The sequence below is a fragment of the Stegastes partitus genome, unplaced genomic scaffold (genome assembly GCF_000690725.1).
Source record: "Stegastes partitus isolate 25-593 unplaced genomic scaffold, Stegastes_partitus-1.0.2 Scaffold298, whole genome shotgun sequence".
Lineage (NCBI taxonomy): Eukaryota > Metazoa > Chordata > Actinopteri > Pomacentridae > Stegastes > Stegastes partitus.
This window is the reverse complement of record NW_007578029.1, coordinates 1-20280: the sequence shown is the minus strand read 5'-3', so window position 1 is coordinate 20280 and position 20280 is coordinate 1. Positions and strand designations below refer to the sequence as shown.

The 20280-nt window shown below is 44.1% G+C and overlaps 1 protein-coding gene across 7 annotated transcripts in view; it reads right to left on the bottom strand.

Moving 5' to 3' along the window:
• nid2a (nidogen 2a (osteonidogen)) overlaps positions 1 to 17654 on the bottom strand; it is a 41610-nt gene extending 23956 nt beyond the window's left edge. For all 7 annotated transcript variants that reach the window (XM_008283118.1, XM_008283119.1, XM_008283121.1 and 4 more), the window contains exons 1-12: positions 17376 to 17654; positions 15469 to 15654; positions 15197 to 15313; positions 5959 to 6060; positions 5697 to 5836; positions 4815 to 4947; positions 4385 to 4714; positions 3753 to 3864; positions 1542 to 1581; positions 547 to 656; positions 305 to 438; positions 86 to 197 (exon numbers count right to left, since the gene is read on the bottom strand). In XM_008283118.1, the coding sequence (XP_008281340.1) occupies positions 86 to 197; positions 305 to 438; positions 547 to 656; positions 1542 to 1581; positions 3753 to 3864; positions 4385 to 4714; positions 4815 to 4947; positions 5697 to 5836; positions 5959 to 6060; positions 15197 to 15313; positions 15469 to 15654; positions 17376 to 17582 (1723 nt within the window). In that variant the 5' untranslated portion in view covers positions 17583 to 17654. The remainder of the gene's footprint in view (positions 1 to 85; positions 198 to 304; positions 439 to 546; positions 657 to 1541; positions 1582 to 3752; positions 3865 to 4384; positions 4715 to 4814; positions 4948 to 5696; positions 5837 to 5958; positions 6061 to 15196; positions 15314 to 15468; positions 15655 to 17375) is intronic.
• Between the last annotated feature and the right edge of the window lie 2626 nt (positions 17655 to 20280).

The following is a 20280-nucleotide window of genomic DNA, read 5'->3' as shown; positions in this document are numbered from 1 at the left end:
AAGGAGTTCCCTCTTCTCTCCAGAGACGTGCTCAAGAGTCAAGATGTACAAGACAACACAGCGAACAGAGAAAGACACAGTCTACCTGTGATTTTGAATCCTGCTTGGCTATTGGGCAGCTCCAGAGCAAACAGCCATCCAAACAGCTCTCCTATTGGTGCCAACGGCATCAGAGCCCAGCCCACTGGTTCTGGTACCTGACCAACAGACAGATTCGGTAAAAGACACCAGAGGAGAATTGAATCTTTTCACAAATCATTTGACACCACAGGCTGCGTTAACGTGTGTATTTTGAGGCTTGTACCTCGCTGATGGCCGTGTACGCTCTCCCATCTCCCACCACGATGTAGGCGTGAAGATCAATGTTGTTCAGCTGCACTGGAGTCGATCCCACGGTCACAGTACCGCTCACCTTCCCGCTAACACGCTGGGGAGCGCCTGGAGGAGCAGCACACGACACAGCAACGTTAACGTTTAAAGGAAAACATTTTACTGTTCAGTAAGTTTAAAAACTGTGAAATGGTAAATTAACAGTTGAGCTGCAACCTTCAGGTAAACAGTGGCGTCCGTTTCCATAGAAGCCAGGACGGCAGTGACAGCAGAAGCCGGTGGCGTAGTCGGAGCAAAATGCATTCTGGGAGCACTGCTGTTGGAATCTAGAAGAGGAGGAGAGAGGGAGAGACACAGAGAGAGAAAATAGACGTTTATTGCTGCAGATGTAAATGTGGTCGATGTTTGACAACTTTCACAAACTATGAGATTTTGTTTTGTTAACTCCTGCTGCTGCTGCTGCTGCTGCTGGCAGATCAGGACTGAAACTATAAAGCCAGCAGATCATTGCTGTGAGTCTTGGTGATAAAACAGAAATCGATGCAGCTGAACCAGAGATTCTGGTTACACTCCAAATCACATACTTGTTACTGTCAGTACACACAACAGCTGCACGTACGCGCTGCTGCGTGCAACATCACACAACTGGGACGTGCTATCACATCATAATCGAGGGCTTGAAGCTTTGTCCGTCCTCCTCCTGCATCTATCACAGTCTGGAGCACAAAATGAGCCGAGTAGCTTCCACCATGCAGAGGATTTGGGTCAGAAAAGCCTGCTTATATGACCCACCATGTATTGGGTCACTCCAAACCTTTATCTGGCATATCACACAGTATAAAAGTATAGCTGTTTTGTTTACTCCATGCATTAACGAGCGCCTACATTAGCCACAATGCAGCTAAGTCCCCGACTGTTCCCGTTCTGATGTGGCTGTTTTGTTAACGGTGACTAAGCGAGGCTCACTTCGTCCAACTCCCTGATTTATTTTTTTGCATTTTTAAGCTTGTATTCTTCAGATCCAATTGAAACGGACTCAACTGGCACCACATGAGGACGGAGTTAACAGAAACCAGTAATGGTGGGAATGGAGAGGGCTTTGCTTTGTTTGTTTTTGAAGGAAAAACTCTCTGCAATTAAATAATTTTTATTTCGTTTGTGACCAAAGAAATCAACCCCAACAACAAAAAGAAAGCATAGACTTTACATACCTGGCACATGTCTCTGTATTCTCTGTCGTATACCGAATCACTGAGAGGGAGAGAAAACAAGACGACGTTTAATTATTACATATTATAAACACATTAGAATGAATATAATTTAACATCCTGATGTCTCTTCTCTAAGACAACAGGACCAAACAGAGAAGGACCACAGCTTTACTCCTCTACTGTATATAATATTTACAGCTTTACGATCTTCAATTAACAGTTTGGTTTATTTAGATTGGCAGAGTTTTCTGGTTAGATTTGCTTGAACACTGTTCACATAGAAACACGGATGAATAGAAATACGTGGAGGACGTATACACACTCTGAAACACACACGTCAAGGCACTAGTTGGACAGAAACCAGCTGCTGCCTCCCACACACACGTACACACATGTACATCTCTCCATCTTTGTGAGGACACTTATTCACTCCAGTCTTTTAACTAAATTGCTAAACTAAACCAAATCCTAACTTTGAGGTTGTAAGGATCAGGCAAAGTGTCCTCACAAAGCAGAAATGTCCTCGCTACTGGCCGTAACCGCGAGGGATGATTGCTTATTCCTTGAAAATCCTCTGACACACAGGAAGTGATGCTCTCTGGTCCTAATTTATTTGGAATAAACAGAATAAGAACTGTGCAGTCAGCATAAAAATGGAGTCTTGTAACATCTCTCAGCCCCCGGAAATCGGTTTGTGAATGCAGTGAATGCAAAGCTAGAAGAGTGCTCCAACTGCTTATTGATGCCTCAAGTTCAACCAAAACCTCTCATGTTTTAGTAACTCTGCTTAACTGAAAACATCACATGGACCTCGCATGACTTGTCGAGTGCTTCGCTCTCTCTGCTTTCTCTGTTTATATCTCACTCTCTCTCTATTTGTCTGTTTGCAAATGGCTGATTTGGGAACAAAATCGAGCGTTCTCTCATCCTACAGGGACACAGGATGTCGGGATATTTTCGCAGGAGACACATCGCTGTAAGTGCTGTGGAGGAAACCCGCAAACAAACATCACTGTGTATTTCTGTTTAGAGTATTAAACCCATGAAATGTTGTTTTAAATGATGCTTGTTGTCAGTGTTTGATATTTTAGCCTTTTCAGTATATACACACTGTATAGTCATATGTGTGTATTATTGCATAAATAGTGATATTATGAGTGATATTCATTGGCTTCACATATTAAGTCTGAATAATCTTGTGTGTGTATCATATGGGCTAAAACGGCCTCAGCAGCCATAAAGCCGGCTCGCCTGCCGCCCTGCAGGTCACTCTGCTGCTCTCTTTCCCCACATTCTCTGTGTGTCTCCACTAAAAAGGCAGTGTGCCAAAAACTTCTTGTTTTTCTAAAAACAACAGAGGAAAATTGATTAATGGAACACAAACCAACTCGTTGACAGATCTCTCTGTCTTCTTGAAAAAAAAAAGTATTTCTTTCTCCAAACTCAGTTAAATGACTTAATAAGAAAAACACTTTTTACACATCCAGACTTCTTGACCCTTATGTAACCAGGCAAACCGACTGAGAACACATTCTTATTTACGGCAAAATCCTGTGGGAGTAGTTGCAGGGGGAGGGAGTGCTGAACACACACACACACACACACACACACACACACACACCTGGGAGCTCCACAGTACAACGGCAGTATTGTGCTGCCAGCTGCTGAGCAGCTCTGCCGCAGAGGCTGAGGTAGTGTTACCTTCCTATTTTCAGTGACCACCCTTTCATCCTTTCATACATATATATATACATATGTCTATGTTGTGCTAAAGTTTTAGACTCTTCAGATGTTTAGCTTCTTTTCCATCACTTAACACCATCATAAAGGCGTCTGACTGTTCAAATCCATCCTGCAGCCTGACACTGAGCACAAACAGAATCATACAGAACTATCTTTAGTCATAAGAAAAGCAGGAAGTGCTGCAACAGATGGTGTGACTCCACAGAACCCTGATGTCAACATCATGAGTCAGATTGGGAGTACATGGAGACACAGAGGACCCTGGGACAGCGGGAATCCACAGAAGAGCTGTGGCAAGTTGTCCAAGATGCTTGGAAAACCTGACTGCCAAGTACTGAGAAACACTGTGTGCTCGAGGACAGCAGCAGTTGTTTTAAAGGCAAAGTCTGCTCACAGCAAATCCTGCTTTGATTACAACGTTTTATTTAGCCAATAAATAAAAACACACTCATACTGTTGGTCTCTTACCTCCTGTGTCAAAATCAACATCATCTTCATCCACGCTGACCACATGACCTCCTGGGGAAAGAGGCGGTTCGTTTCTGTGAGGGGGGTAAACATCCACCACCTCCAGAGGAAGCTGCAGACGGAGATACGAGGGAAATATGCAACGCTCAATTTCAAGTATGTTTTCCTGTTGTCATTGAAAGCAAAGCCAGAACGTTTTAACTCTCTCCAGATGCCATAAACCAGACATCTATGATCCGCTCATGCTTTACATGGTGTATACAGTGTGTAGGGGATCACGACTGCAGCATGTTGTTGACGCCACCATACGGACTCCAAAACAACATTCCCTCACAACCACAGAATTTACAAAAGTGACTACAATTTCAAATCATTATTTCAAAACCCTGACAGTGTTGACAGCAGTGTCAGTTTAAATTCCTCTGTTTTTTCAAATCCACAGTCATAAGTGACGGTTCAGAGAATTTGAGGATATTGCCACAGAGAGCAGATGTTCACTGCCGCATGAACCCTTAAACACCACTGTTGTTTTCTAGCTCAGTTAATCTGAAAAAACCTCAAGTAATTTTAAATAGCTAAGAAGAGTCCAGTTCTTTCTACAAATGTGCGTTTGCCTAATCTGTGGACGTTACCTGTGGTTGTGGTTCCGGTGGCGGCTGAGCGCCTCCTTCTGGGTCTGTCTGTGGAGGGTTAGGTGGAGCGTACTGCCTCTCTGCTGGCTCTGAACCATACCTCGGTTCAGAGGTCAATGGTACGTCTTCACGCGGATCCTCTGAGGGAGAAGAGGGAGGGTCAGGACTTCCAGGTTCAAGGGGATCTGTGGGGTCACCACCAGCAGGGGCTGGCTGGAATTCAGGGTCTCCGCCGGTCAGCGGGTAATCGTCTTCTTCCTCTTGGTCGTCGGGGTCAAAGGTATTGTCTGGATATTCTTCAAACTCTGCGTACTCAGGGGTGGTGGTGTCCTGGGAACATAAACACAGGAGTCAGAGGACGTTTGTTTTCTAGGCTGTTGCACAAAGATATCTTCAAATAAAAGTTAAATTAAACTAAAAACAAAACTACCAAGGAGAGGCCATGTCCTCTGGCGGGTGGAGTAGCGAGGAGACCACCGACCGATGCAGGAACTACGTTGTCAAAAGAGTAGCGGTTCCCAGTGTGGAAAAGCCAAACGCCTGGAATTCCAGTGTTGCCAACCCTAAAGAGGAAGGAGCCAGTCAGATACACACAGAAATAAGCAATAAATGTGTGCACAACTTTATGTCGTTATCAGTGTCATTAATTACACCTGTGCTCAAATCATTTAGAGCTACAGAACCTAAGATAACTTCACTTTCAAACGTTGATGTTGCACCTACTTCTACACCTATTTGATTCTGGCCCATTAATTCTGAATCGGTGGGCCGAGGACAAACCAGAATTGGAGATATTATATCTTTCTTATCATTGACATTTAAATTACTGAAATAAAAATAATGTCACCAAAGTTGCTGAGCCAAACGAGGACTAAAGCTAGCTAGGTGGCAAATGGAACAACAAGCATCAAAACATCGTCAGCTATTGCCCCCTTACCCCCGACTTCTTACCTCTGGGAAGCGTCTTAACCGAGTTTATCCTAATTTTTTCACATTTATTTTATTTTACTAAGTGCTGTATATAGTTAGAGTTACAGGTATACCACTTGTTAGCGAGTCAGGCTAACTGTAGCTTTCTTCTTTGTGCAGCATAACGTTAGCTTCACTCGCCGGCTAAATAGATCACGTTTTTACATTAAAGTCCATAGAGCTCATATCAGATCTGTTTATTACATACACAACCTTAATTTTGAAAGAAACCTACATTATCAAAACCAAACTTGCTGATGCAACAACAGTTTTTCTGGCCATGTTGATAGCTAATTGTTGGACATGTCTGAACCCTGTGTTTTAAATAGTTTTTTGTACTTACTGGTAGAGGTTTTTAACAGTCTGTTCATCACTGGTCACGCTGTAAAAAGGTCCCTCAGTTCGGGAAAAGATCAAATACGTCACTTCTCCTCTGCTGAAGCCAACTCGAGCAGGAAGTTCTATCTCAACGTTATACGACTCCTGGAAAAAAACAGGACAAAATATGAACCATCTTACCCACCTGATGAGCTGCACCAGTTTTGGTAATCTTAATTTGTGTGCATCTACAACTGCTGCAGTTGAAAAAAAAAGTCCAAGCTTACCTTGGGCCGAGTGCCGAAGAAGTTCAGACCTCCTTCAGGGTAGAGGAAGAGAACGTAGGAGTCGGTCTCGTCGTAACCGATGACTGCCTGGAATGTGTTAAACTGCACAGACATGAGAGGGACAGCGTCAGTCTGAATTACAGCTAAACAGTTGGAGGAAGAATACGAAACGTTGACAGGATTGGTTCTTTACATTTGTTGTATATGAAACCCCAGAAGTCTGAATGCATGTTTTTGAGACTGTCATCAACACAGTTCAGTAAAAAACTAATAAAACGTTCAATCTAAAAGCCACCATATGGACATTTTATCACGGTACAAAGCTTGATTGTATTGGAGTGTGTCTGTAAATAAAATGAAACAAACAGCAGGTCATGTGATGTTTCTTGCTCATCTTACTCATTTATCGTCTATGTTTTTTTTTAAGGAAGCTGATGACTTGAAGACAGTTGCACTGAAAATTTCCCATCATTTGAGATAAAAACGTCATATTTGTTTTTCTATTTTTTGCTGCTGATGGCAGGAAAACGAGTGGTGTCAGGACAGCGTCTGGTCTGATTTTCAGCTCCGTCAGTGTCAGCGGGGTGAGGTCACCTCCTGTGTGCACAGAGTCAGCACAGATCAGCCACCCTCAAATTATTCTAACACTCACTCCTCATGTTTAAACTTCACACCTCTCCTCTCCTCCTCCCCGGGTCTCCTCCTCTTCCTCTCTCATCTCCCGCTCTGCTGGGTTTCATGTTTAGACTTCTCACCCTTCCTACCCCCGCTCCTGCGGTCCCCACCGCCATGTCTTGATTTCCAAGCTATCTGTCTTACACAAATTAGGCCCCATTGAATGAAGTGGCTCCGTATGGACTGATGAATGAGGGGACTTTTTCTGCCCAAACTTCTTTTGTAAACAGAGCGCTCTGACTTATCTCCTACATGTATGTGGAGGCGCTCCGGCCCACTCCGACTCCCAAAACCGCAGTTGAAATAACACCGATTTACTGAATGAAGGCAATGACTGTGAGGGATCCCATGTTGTTTTCCTTTGGGACGCAATCCGATTATCTGCACACACACACACACACACACACACACTCACAAGGAAACCAAGACGTATACACACACCTCGTACTCTCAGCCCCCAGCCCAGATGTTCATCTCTCTCCACAGCTGTCTTCCTGTGCGTCTGAACATCTTTCATGATGATGTTACAACATGCAAACCAGACGTCGTTACGCTGCGAGCCGCGGGGAGCGCGCACACACAAGCTGGCACACCGACACAGATGTCCCTCCGCCTATATTCGCCTCCTCTGAACGTATGTGTGTGTGCTCTTAATTGTTTACATCGACATCTTTAAACTATCTTGTTGTTTGTGGGCGGGGAGGACTTTGTAGCCTCCAGTCGCTTTGTAATTAGTGAGGAGAGGGCCTTGGTTCTTTTTTTTTTTTTTCTTTTCTTCCTGTCTTCAGGCAAGAAAGGAGAAGAAGATGGAGCTACAAGAGGAGATCTGCTTTTTCTTTGTCCTAATACCCCTGTAAAAATGTCTGTGTTTTCCCCCTAATTCCCTGGGAGGAGGAAGAGGAGAACAGAGAGAGAAGATAAGAAACCAAACGGAGGAGGAGATAGAGGGAGAGAGGTATAGAGAGATAGAGATGAAAGGACGTGGGGGGAAGGCATAGGTCTGGTTTAGAGTATGGGGACAAAGGAGGAGGACTTGTTTCTGTCCAGACGCTTAAGAAAAGTTGAGTCAACAAAATAAAATGTGGGCATTGAAGCTGCTGTGGGGACCAGACTTTATCTGTCCACTCATAAGATGTAGTCGCTTTGTTGTAGCAGCGCAGCGTTGGTCAGTCGGTCTGACTTAGACTGAAACATCTCCACAAACATCGTAGGAGTCCGGTGAACCTGAACACAAACTATCGTGAATTTGACATTTCTGGTTTCGAGGTGAACGTCTCATAAACTGTTCAGATGTATTTGTGTAATTATTTATGATTCGTGGCTGCAAAACGAATCTATTTAAACCACGAACACTGATATCGTGTTAATAGTACACATGATAAAACCATAAACAGTGCATGTACCCATCAGGTGGACATGGTTCTACATAATGAAGCAAAGAGCGTCATCAGAAGTTGGCGGTGTGAGCTGTGCTACACGTGGCTGCAAGCAAAGCATTTGTTTGCCAAGAAAACCTCAAAGAAGAAGAACCGAATTAAACTTTGTTCATCTAAGAGAGAAAATTAGAGAGAAGTCTTCAGAAACGGTTTTAATTTGATGCTTTCATGCCAGCTGCTATCGGCCGTGTTTCATTCTGTCTGGAGACAAAGACAACGAATCACAGAAACGGCTGATTAGTGATGTGAGTTAAACGCTCACAAAGGTTGCTTCCATCGCCCGTGAAGCTCGAACTTAAAAGCTCTTTAGCGGTATCAATATCACACTAATATCATTGTATATCTTTTAACAGTACGATCTGACGCGATGTGCTGTAGCCTCGTTTAAATACGTGAAGTGTTTGGGACGGACGGCAGCAACACAAAGCTGATTCTAAATCGCCAGAAATGAAAAAATCAGAAAAAGTGTTTTGTTTCATCATTGAACCTGCAAAGAAATGAGCCGCCACATTTAGCTTTCATGAACAAAACGGGCAGATGGAAGAAACGTAAACCTTTCGCTGATTTTCGTCCTTGCTTCGTTGGACATACCGCTGAAGAATAAACTGAACACTGCCTTCCACTTCTTGCACATTAAAGGAACAGCTGAACTTTCTGTGAAATACGCTTATTTGTTTTCTTGATGCGAGTCAGATGAGGAGATTGAGCGCTCAACTGTAAATACAACAACATTCCAGCAGGAAACTCCCCATAAATCCACAGACTGTCTGCTTTACATTTAGGTTTTTGTGCTGAGTAAACAAACAAGACATAATGTGTTAATTAGGGATCTTCAGAGACCCTGGGAGGCAGATTTTAATTCAGACAAAGCCAGGCTAGTTTAATCCCCCTGCTTCTAGTCTTAAACCCGAGCTAAGCTAATCCACTCCTGGCTCCGGCTTCGTCTTTAGCGCACAGATATGAGCGTGGTATCAATCATCTTCTCCAACTCAACTTGACCACATTTAAACTTATTTCCTCGAATGCTGAAGTGGTTCTGTGAGGTTCTGGGCCTCCTCCACATCCCTCCTCCGTCTGTGTGGTCAGTGTGTGTTTGTCTGCCTCGCTGTGTGCAAAGCAGTCCTGGTGTTCTTTACACACTCACAGCTGGAAGACAACAAATTGCCGCCAACACATCAAAGCCTTTCAGCTCAGTGTGTGTGTGAGGGAGAGCCGGCACACACCAGCCGGCCTCCCTACAGGCGCTCTGTCACACCTTTTTAAGAGAGTGTCCTCACACTCCTCACACTGACCAGACACGGGCACACATGTTCACCGGCTCTGGGACCAACAAACGTTTGTGTCCAGGGTCATCCGGGCTGTTCTAAGGTTTGGGTGGTAACATCACCCGTCTGATGGCTCTGTCTGCTGCACAGCGAGGGGTTCGGGTCTGGAAATACCAAACAGCTTAACAGGAAAGATTAGAAAATGTACTTAGATAACAGAGGATCAACTGAAACCTCTCCTTGTCAACATGGGATACATGTGGAACTCCTCCAAATCTCACACTGTTCCTTTAATGCTGACAGTCCAGCTCCAAAGGCTTATCCCCAACAATTAATTTCTGCAAGTCTTCCAGCGGGTCTCTGTGAGGCAGGGAGACAGGACTTGGCTTCATGACACCTTTGCTCAGCCTCCAGCAGCTGCACACATCAATCAGGCTTCTCTCTGGAATACATTTTCTGTCTCATTCAGTTTAGTCTCATCAGAACTCATGTTAGTTTGATACAGGTTTACGTCTGTTTATTTATTAGCAGTCTGGTTGACTCTCTTGACTAAGTTTAGTCTACTCTGCCTCACGTGGAGCTGAAGGTACTTTAGCTGACTCTCCACCTCATCTGGGGTTTGAATAAATGACTCCACACACTGTAACTGCTGGTCTGAATCATGCTGCAGCTATCCAGAGCCGGAGCCCTCGCCGCTTAGCCGGGAACATCCTGAGGAGAAGCATGTGTACGACACTTGTTTGTTGGTTGCTGATGCTTCAGGTTTAGCTGCCGCACAGCTGCAACCAGGCAGAATGAGACAGACGGCAGCTGCAGTCCAGTTGCCAGTCTCACCAGAGTGCTGCAAACGGAAGTGCCTGCAGCGTGGGAACTGGCGCGCACACACACACACACACACACACACACACACACACACACACACTACAGGCCGGTCAGTATTTCACTGTTGTCATATGAAAATCCCTTCTCGTGTTTTCTGGTGACTCACCCGTTGTAAGTTCAGATGTGCAGCTCGACTAAAGCTGGAGGAAATTGTACAACTTCGGGGCTTATGAAAGTTTTTCAGAAACCTTTTTGATCAAGTCCAGAGCACATGGTGGGTAAAACCAGAGCTGCTTTTCTTAGATCCTGAAAGGTTTGTGAACATGAACATCTTTGCCGCAACTACAAACCAGAGGGCTACGGCTGCATACTTGTAATTAGTGAAGCCGTCAAGATCCCAGAAGCCTCTTTGAGTCACTTCTCTGGATGTGATACTGGAGCGGCACAGCCAGAAGAAGCCCTTTGTTTCTCTTTGTCCGCTGATGAGCAGAATCTGTCCCATGGCATAAGGACACAATAACATGTTATGAAAGTTGAAGTTCAGTCGGAGTCTGCTTTGAACCGGGTTGAACATATTTCTGGGGATGCCCCCTGTGTCACTGCAAGGGGGCCCCAGAAACAACAAATAGCACTAATGCTAACAACACTTCCTATTGTGCTAGAGAGAGAAGAAAGGCATATACTGTTCAGCCTACAACATGCTCTTTATACACATGGTGCTTTTAGGGAAATTTGAGAGGACAATTAAGTGCAAAAACAGGAAAAAAAAGGGTTTATCTTTCCAGATGTAAAATCACATTCTGAGGCCAAACAGACTTTCAAATGAGTGAGTGTCTGAGGAGGAATGCAAAGCTCTGCCGATGTCGGAATTTTGTACCAATTACTTTTAAATGTTGGCCTATTCCAGGTCCCCGTGTTGGTGCACATCTCCACACTGAGCTCCGTTTGATTGGAGGTTTGTAGTGAGTCCAAACAATCAAAAACCCAAAACCTCATTGGCTTGATCTGTGCAACATGACAGAAACATCAGAGCACAAATCTTCTGATGCAACAACAAACTGCCATTGTTTGTTTTTTTTTTTTGTTTTTTAAAGGTACTAATACAACTAAAAGCACAGATGTACGTGCCTGTGAATCTGGGATGGACACGTAGTGACAGAAGCCCAATCAGAAGCGACGTCTGTGATGTCGTTTCCAAAAGTTTCTGCTCGTCCAAAATGCAATCCCAAAGCTTTCAAACTAAAACAGCATCATTTCAAGAAGTGTCTGTTTTAAGGGTCCTACAATGACGGAGTAATGTGGACGCTCGCAAAAGCCATATGTGTGTTAATTTACACTGTAAATTTAAAATCAATTCATCGCATCTGCAAGCACCTAAATCTGTGAGGTTCTGCTCTGTAGACGGCTGCACTGCAAGCGTGGCGACCGTGTAAGAAAAACAAATGGTGCTCGAAACAAGTGCTTGTTTAGATGAGAGTCTGTACTATTCTGCCATCCACATCTTTAAAGTTCATCAAAAAAAGATTGGAAGTGAAGCAATCGCTGCAGGACTTTGATTGATTTGTGCATGTTATCTATCGCTGAGCCCAAACACCGTGGGAAGATCTAAATTCTCCAGAAATCCTGTGCTATGTCCCCTCGCTGTGCTTGGCACAACTCAACATCCACTGACGCGGTGCTGCAGCTTGATCTGAAACTAGCTGCTACATCCTGTTATGGTTGGTATGAGGGGCAACGTGAGCGCCTACACAGACCTACAGTAGTAAGAACAGAACATAGCTGCACTGGTCTGTGCATACGGACACGGAAAGCATTAACTGGCTCTTAGCATGGATGTTATCTAAATGTCGACCTGTTTCTTTAACCTCACAACAAATGCACTACTTCCTCCTTGTGAAGAGTTAGCCACACCAGAGGTATGAAACATGGTGGAGTGATGGAGCTGGTGCAAAGGAAGCACTTATAAAAGTTAAGGGCGGATCTGAATAACTTTTTTTAATTGTATGATATGAAACAGAACACTACTTTCCATTAATTAATTAAGTGTTGATTTTATTCATAGTATTGGAAGATAAACTGTCACTACGTCCACCAACATGGCAGGTGTCCTCATGTGAAGCAGCGATATGCTTCAAGTAAAGCCTGGTCAACACTTCTTTACCCGACGTACTGAGAGCCAGTCTCTTCTGAAATGACTCTGGTCATTAGCAAACTGAGCTACACGCTAGCTGATATAACAGTGTGACTGTTTTCGGCTTAAACTGAAGTAATTACTCACCAATTATGATAATAACATCTTTAAGACTAATTTCATAGAAAACACACCCTTGCTTTTCAGGAATGTGAACCTTCACTCTTTGCTCTGATTCTTCTACGTTTCTGTTATTTCTTCCCTTTTGCTCTTCTCATCGCCACATCCGACCCCCGAACACCCCACAGACCGCCCCCTCCCCCAGAACGCCACCCCATCAGCCCTAATACACATCCCGACTAACAGTCACCTCAGGTTAATCAGTTCACACACACATACCAGCCTACCCCTAACGCACCCCACCCAGCACCTCTGGCTAATCACTTCAAAGGAAGATGCTATCAGCCCCAAAGCAAATCCCAGCCGAGATCCGGACCACTCCAATCTGACAAGCCAGACACACCGTTTAAATACCAAAACAAGTCACCTCCTGGCACATATAGAATCGTTTTCCACTCTGAGGCGAGGACACCAGCCTCTGATGAGCATTTCATCAGCAGTGAGATTTGAAGACGTACTTCCAATTTCGAAGCTCAGAGACGCTGGAGTCGATGATTCGTCCGTTTGGCAGCGGTGCAATCAAAACCCAAAGTACTGAGAGACGTCACAATGCTGCATATTAGACTATTACGATGTTTAGCTTTTGATCAATCAGGAAGAAAGAGTCTAAAAGAAACCAGACTATGAGCAAAGAAAGCACAGATGAGCGGGAGGGACCGGCACACAGATCCCCCGGGGTTTTTCCTTAAACCTGCCACTCCCTTCGTCCCTCCATCCCACATGCTACAAACCAGGAACAACAAAGCACTGTTTGTTTGATCGATAAGTTCACAAGGCCTGGCTTTACTTGGAGTCCGTCCCAAAGTTTGACCTAAACAAAGCCTCTAATGCTCCTCGAGGTGACCATCCTCTTTCTAACACCGGGCTGTAGTTCTTGCATTATTTCTTTTACAAAGTATTGACATGAATTACAAACAAAACAGATCAAATGCTTTTAAGGGACACCAATTTTAGTTCTGCTGACTTGACATGAGCAGCACTACTCAGCCTGATGAAGCAGGTATATAACGCCTTCTTTGGCTCAGGAGGGCCTTTCCAAAGCCAAAACATAAGTCTATCCATGTTGTGATATCATCAGGGTTTATATCTCAGGTTTAAATCTTCAGCTTGAGACTTAAAGTTCCTCTTAAGTCTTTGACTGAACTCCTAAAACTCACCTCTAGAAGTTGCTCCATGGAAATCATCTCTTTCTGCTCTAAGATGGCTTCGATCTAACCACGCACTGTTGCCTCCACTTTGCCCTTCCTGCTTGACTCCAGCTCAAGCACACCAGCTCACCTACAACTCTACGCTGCACAGGGGCAAGTTGTAACGTTGGAGTAATTCAGGCACATGTTTCAACCAGGAATCAGAAAGCTCCACCCTGCAAACTGACAGGATTGGCTCTTCAGGTTTGTAAGTCTGAATCTGTGTTCTCTTGACTTCCATCAGCCACGGCACTGACTGCTTATTTTCTGGTCACGATACATCTTCCAGCATATTAAAACATACAAACCTTGATTTTCAACACAGGGGGTCCAAAATTTTAGGTGAAAGCCAGTACTATAGACCGGAGAGGCCTTTAGCAGGCAGGGAGGGTCTGATGCAAGATGCTGCTGAGTTGTGCGACAAAATGAAGGTTTGTGTGTTCACACTGGAGCCAAAGAATGAGGATTTCTCAGCCTGTTCTACTTTAATCCTGACCTGTCTTCTACAGCAGTCCGTCACTCTCACAGAAGTGACGTAGTAAAGTGGTGGAGTAACCCTTTAACAACCCAACAGCTGACAGAGTCGATTCGTCACGCCCCGATTCATGGAAAATTTTTAACAATAAGGTTGTAATAAATGGTGTAAAAATAGAACTTCGCTTTCAAAGAACTCCTGTGTTCACTATAGCGAGGTCCACCTTACACGACTCTTCCCAAGGAAATTCAGAGGAAATGATGAAAGTGTAAACTAAAGCTGCTCCAGAGGTGTGGCTCAGCAGCACGGTGAGGGAAGCTGAACTGTGCAGGGAGAGGAAAGGTTTTTCTATGTGTTCTGTTGGCTGATCGGCTGCCATTTATCATTAGAGCAACAGTTTTAGCTGCCATTGAGTCAAAACGTGTACTTGTTCACAGACAGGTATAATCTGCTAATTCTCTGACAGACTTTCTGAAGGTTTGTTCAGTGAGACAATGTTAGAAAAACATCACACTTTGACACCAGAACTTGCCTGGAAAACATCACAATTTGGACTTTTCTTTAGTTTGAAAGATGACAAAAAAAAAAAACAGTTCCAAGTCGTGGCCCACGGCTAAATAATCGACTCCATACCAGCCTTATACTTCCTGTTGACATCCTCCAAAAGCCCCAAAATCATGGGAGCTGCATTTTCAAATCTTAGAGGACAACAATAGGAGTTAAACAAGTCTGAATGATCACCGGCTGACAAACAAGGAGGGTGGAGGCATGTTGCTGTCTACCTGTGTGTGAACTGGAGGAGGGGATAACGAGTCGGTAGGGCGGGGGGCCCTTTGATGACCCTTAAAGATGACCCCTGACCTCTTGAAAAGGTTAAGAGGCAGATTAGGAGGGGAAGGGGGATTACAAATAGACCCCCCACCCCAGGCTGATTACAAGTGATGCACAACCTCCAGGAATTTGGGGCTGAGTGTCTCTCAAGAGCCAGAACATGCCAGTGAGGGACATGGGGGCTGTTACATGGCGGACACTGGACTTATCAGCGTCCATTCCTGAAGCCACCTTACCTTGTTGGAAGACCCAGTGGTTCGAGTTTGCTCCTCGTAAGCTGCAACGTTCTCCCATGTTGCCACGACAGCGTGTGTGGGTGTGAACTTTGCATCTGGGAACCCCCGATGGACTTCCTGGATGAGCAGATGAATGAATGAATGAATGTGGGAGGGGGGGAAAAAAAAGGAAGGACTGAACTAATGGATGAGAGACTGGAGGAAGGAAGAACCCAGTTAAGATTGGTTCATGAGGTATTGTTCTCTACATTACACTCTTATCTGTAACCGACCTGGGCGACTCTGTTGAGCACGCTGGGTGTTTCCGTCACCCGGTAGTAAATCTGCCCTCGCCCGCCGCTGGTGTCGATGTCGGCTAGGAACGGGGCGACCACGGGGAAATCCGTAGGGAAGCCATCGTCAACGTACTGCTTTTCCATCGGCAGGTCCTGGGCCGATATGATCCCATTGGTGGCCACCTAGAGCGAGAGACCGGCTTGTTACAGAATACCTGGAGCACCGTCATGAACCCAGGGAACCTCCTAATGAACCGTCATAAACCACTGGAACCCCAGCATGGACCCCAGGAACCGCATAATGAACCTCTACATTCCCCTCATAAACCACTGGAACCTCCTCAAGGGCCCCCTGTCTGGTCCATGATTATGCTTTGGAGACATCAAACCACATAGAGCTGGCTTTGCTTTGGATGTGTTCTGCTGGGATGTCTGGCTATATTAGGTGTCACACAAAGACACACTTAGCAGCTCATATCTGGGACTTAAACAGAGGTGATCAGCTTTGGAAGGCAACCAGACACATGTAGTAATAATAGAGTGTTTGTGTAGTTTACTGCTCTGCTCCATATATCCACAACACCTCATTAACAGCTTCTTTACGTGTGTTTTCATTTAAAACTGTATGATGAGTTTACACATTAAACAGCCAAATCCTACATAAAACGTACGTATTATTGCTTTTAAAGCTTTTGAATGCATGAACTTTACCTGGTTAGTGTTGTCAAAGCTTCTTCTGTCACTGCCAACACTTAAACATGGCTTACATGTTAATATTTTAAAAGCATTGATTCAGTTATAATAATTGGAATGTGTTTGGATATGTTACCTAATTTCAAATAGTAACACCAGTGGTCGACCGATTGGGTTTTTCACTCAACTTATTTTCAATTTAAACTCCACAGGTGATCAAAAACACCAAACTTTGTTTAAAAAAATAAAATAAAATAGCAACAGCATTTATCAGCATCTCTCTGTAATTCCATGCAGCTGTTAAAAGATTTATCTCAGTTCATCTAAAACTCTCGACTGACTTTGAACCTTAGCGTACACTCGCTCTGCTCAGGCACCTGTTTTGTAAAGCCTTCCTGCTAATTTTAGACCTAAAGTCTCCTTAAAATGCTATTTAAGGACTGCTGACATTTTTCTATCACGAAGCGATGGCCGTGTACAAACAGCTCTGTTAAAAAATGTAAATAAAAAGTTTAAGACTCCCACATTACTGGATTATAAACATGGACGCTTTGACAGTGAAGATGCTGGTGTGTGAACGGGTGGATGAGAAACAAAGCAGTCTGCAGAACTGAACAAGGCAGCTGGTCCAAATCTGTTGTTGCCTTTTAGCTAAAGCACAACAGAAAGATCTTGTGCATGACCTCAGCATGAGGACAGAGCTGATATGTGAGCTGAACACTGTTCTGTTAACTGGCACCTACATGACAGTGCTGCTCATGTTGGATTCTGAATGCACCACTTCTACTGCTGCAACATCAACAACTTTTTTTGCACTTTTAAAAAAGTAAATATCAAATTTAAGACTTTAACACTGATATTTCTCTTTTATTTCTCCAATAAACAGCCCAGAAGTTACTCTTTTCCAGCGCATACTGATTAATAACGAGCCTCCCGCTAAGTTTTGACATGTGAGTATCTGGAAATTGATCTTGTTTGTTAACGCACACAGGGAGGATTTACATCTGAGCATTTGGAGCGCAGAATGTTGAAACCTTTTGCAAACACAACTGGAATAATGTGCGGTCCCTTCACTGGAAAAAAAAAAAAGAGACAGATGCTGATGAACCGAGTGGCCTCTCTTGTCCTGACTTTCCCCCATTCAAGCTGAGATCTGCTCTGCGACCAGCTGCACGGATCACCTGTCAGCCCGGCGGTGGAGGGATACTTACATAGAGCTGCGAGAACAGGGAGTCGTAGAAGTACAGAGGTTTGGGCAGAGACAGGACTCTGGACGTCTCATCGTCGCCCTCAGCCAGAATGAAGTCCCCGCTCAGGGAGCCGTACGGGAACATCTCGGCCCTCTGGATGGCGGTCACCACGCTCACGGTGCAGCTCCAGCAGAGCACACACGCAGCCAGCATCGGGCCTCTGTGCATTGTAGAGCTGGAGGAACGGACGGAGGTGCAGCTGGACTGAGAGGCAGCAGAAAGAAGGAGAGACTCAGCGCGGCTCCGCTCTCAGTCCCAGTGTGCAGGACGGCCGGCGGAGGGAGGGAGGAGAGCAGCCGCGCTCTGATTGGTGGGAGGCGGCCTGAGTGACAGCGGCCCGGTGCTGGAGGTAACATCTGGCTCCTATTAGACACAAGACAAATAGAGCATTTTAATCCGGATGTAACTGTATCTGTTTCACAACACTGACAAAGACGCAGGGTGTCTTTTTTTTTTTTTTTTGGAAACAGCCTCTCTCACACTTACACACGGAGGAAAAAACTTTTAATTCTTTAATAGTTTGAATGAAACATCCTCTATAGAGACAGAATATTAGAACAACTTAATATCACTTAAAGGGAACAGATTTTAATCAATTATCCTCGAAACTCACTAAAAGCGTCCAAACATTTTTATTGATAAGACTTTATCCTTTTCTCTTTAAAAAAAAAAAAATCAACCAATCACTGTGTACATCTAGACAGTGTTTTCAAATCTCATTTTTATTTTTCAGTAAATCATCCATTCATTGAAAACCATGAATGAAATCCTAAAATGTTTAACCTCGTGTGCCCCCTGGTGTCTGCAGCGACGTACTGCAGCATTTAGTCACATTCATTTCACCCTCCTGTTATCTTTGGGTTCAATTTGACTCCCTTCAGTGTTTAACATCTCTTTTTTCAGTTTTATTTAAAGGACTATTCACACATAAACGTGGCTAACAGTTTTGATTATGATATTTTTTTGGGGTCAGATTAAACCCAAGGATAAAAGATGTTAATTTGAAGGAGGGTTAAAAAACTGTAGTAAAAATATGAATCACAGTCTTTATTAATAGAACACTTTCCAATCACACAGAACAGCATCTTTAAAAAACACAAATAAAACCATTAGATCTTAAATAAGTTCAAACCAATCCAGAAAGCAGAATTAGGAAAGTTGTTTTCAAAAGAAATCTAGTGTTTAACCACGTTAACGTGTCCATGTGGTGTTTTTAATGTGCTGGAAGACACATAATGAGCAAAACAGGAGTTTAACTCCATGGTTGAGCAGGACTGATAACATAGTGGGAGAGCTGGTGTGCTCGAGCAGAAGCAAAAGGGGAGCGATGGGTGAAGAGAGAGGCAGGCACTTCATGGATTTGCAGCACTGGTGTACAGTTACAGGCTTTGCATAGAGCTGGTGTTACACTCTCCAAAGGTCTGCTAGAGTCAATGTCATGTGCATGTTGTCAGCTGCACTACAAGGACAACACACTCAGCAGCAGCGTCCATACGTGGAATATATAGATTTGACCTACAGCACATGTATGGAGCCGAGTCCTCCCAGCAGACTAGAAAACAGCAGAGCTGCACATGTCTGCAGCTGTCAGAGTCTTCAAGGACGTACAGACGTAGTTGTTACTTTCTAGTCCGCTTAGAAGACTCAGTTGCTGTCGGTCAGGATCTACGTATTCAGCACAGTCACACAAATCCTGGGCGGTCTGAGACAGAAAACACAAAAACCCTCTAAACATGCACATTTGATAAACAGAAATCACTTTCAGGGCCTGAATCAACAACTGGAGAGGAACTGTGAAAGACGGATTATTATTTAGTATACGATTAATCTTTGTAGTCCTTTTTCAACAATCACAGCTTTTTAAATTGGATTATTTGCTCCTTTTCTCTGTTTGGACAAAGTTTTATACAATGAAGGTCAGTTTTATTTTTAACACCCACATCATACAGATGTGAGCGTCCACTACTGAGTAACGTCCAAGTGCTGCCAACACAGGAAGGACTTTCAACATGACCTCTTGTCCAGAGGAAGATCTAGAGAGGATGAACCACAGTTGCTCAGAACGAGGTGAGGCTGCTGGGGGATGAAGATCCAGGACATCTGGAGTGAAGCACTGACAGCCACAGGGAGAGACAGATCCCAGGACGAGCCCCGGTCCAGCTCAGAAAGTCCTGGAACTGAAGAGAGAAAATGCTGCTTGACTGCAGCTCTGTTTGAGATGAAGTGCTGAATATGATGTCTGCTGCTTTACAGGGTTCACGTCCACATTTAATGAACTCTGTAAAACTTCACACACATCAGACAGGACTGCAGACAGTGATCCTAAATTACAGTTTCATATTCTTAAGTGGCCACGTCAGTCTCCTGCCTCCTGTCCAGCTGAGCATGGCTTTCATTTGCTGAAGCCCAGACTGAGGGCATAAAAGCCCACATGGCAGCAGTATGAGCCTGACAGAGCAATAAATCACCGCTTTGTCATTTAATTAGGAAATGCATACTATCTGCAAATATAACTGGACTCATAACCAACACTGTATGCAAATAATGTACAATACGGGAAGAATTCAAACACCTCTGCTTCCTGGTTTTGATTTTAATACAACCACATTTTCAAATAAGCTATACTGAAAAAGTGGATTTGAGTAGATTATTATTTTTTTATTTCTACCTGGCTGATGTTAGCGAGCTCAGACTGGACGGGGAGCATCTGTCAAACAGCCATCTTTTCTCTTGACAGATGTTCTCTGGACATCAGGCCTCAGTCTGAAGCTGTGTTTATACAAACCAAACTGAATTCTCAGTTATGTTCTGAGGGAGTTTCCTCCTGGGTTACATTTGTCTGTAACATATTACAACGTCTCTAATC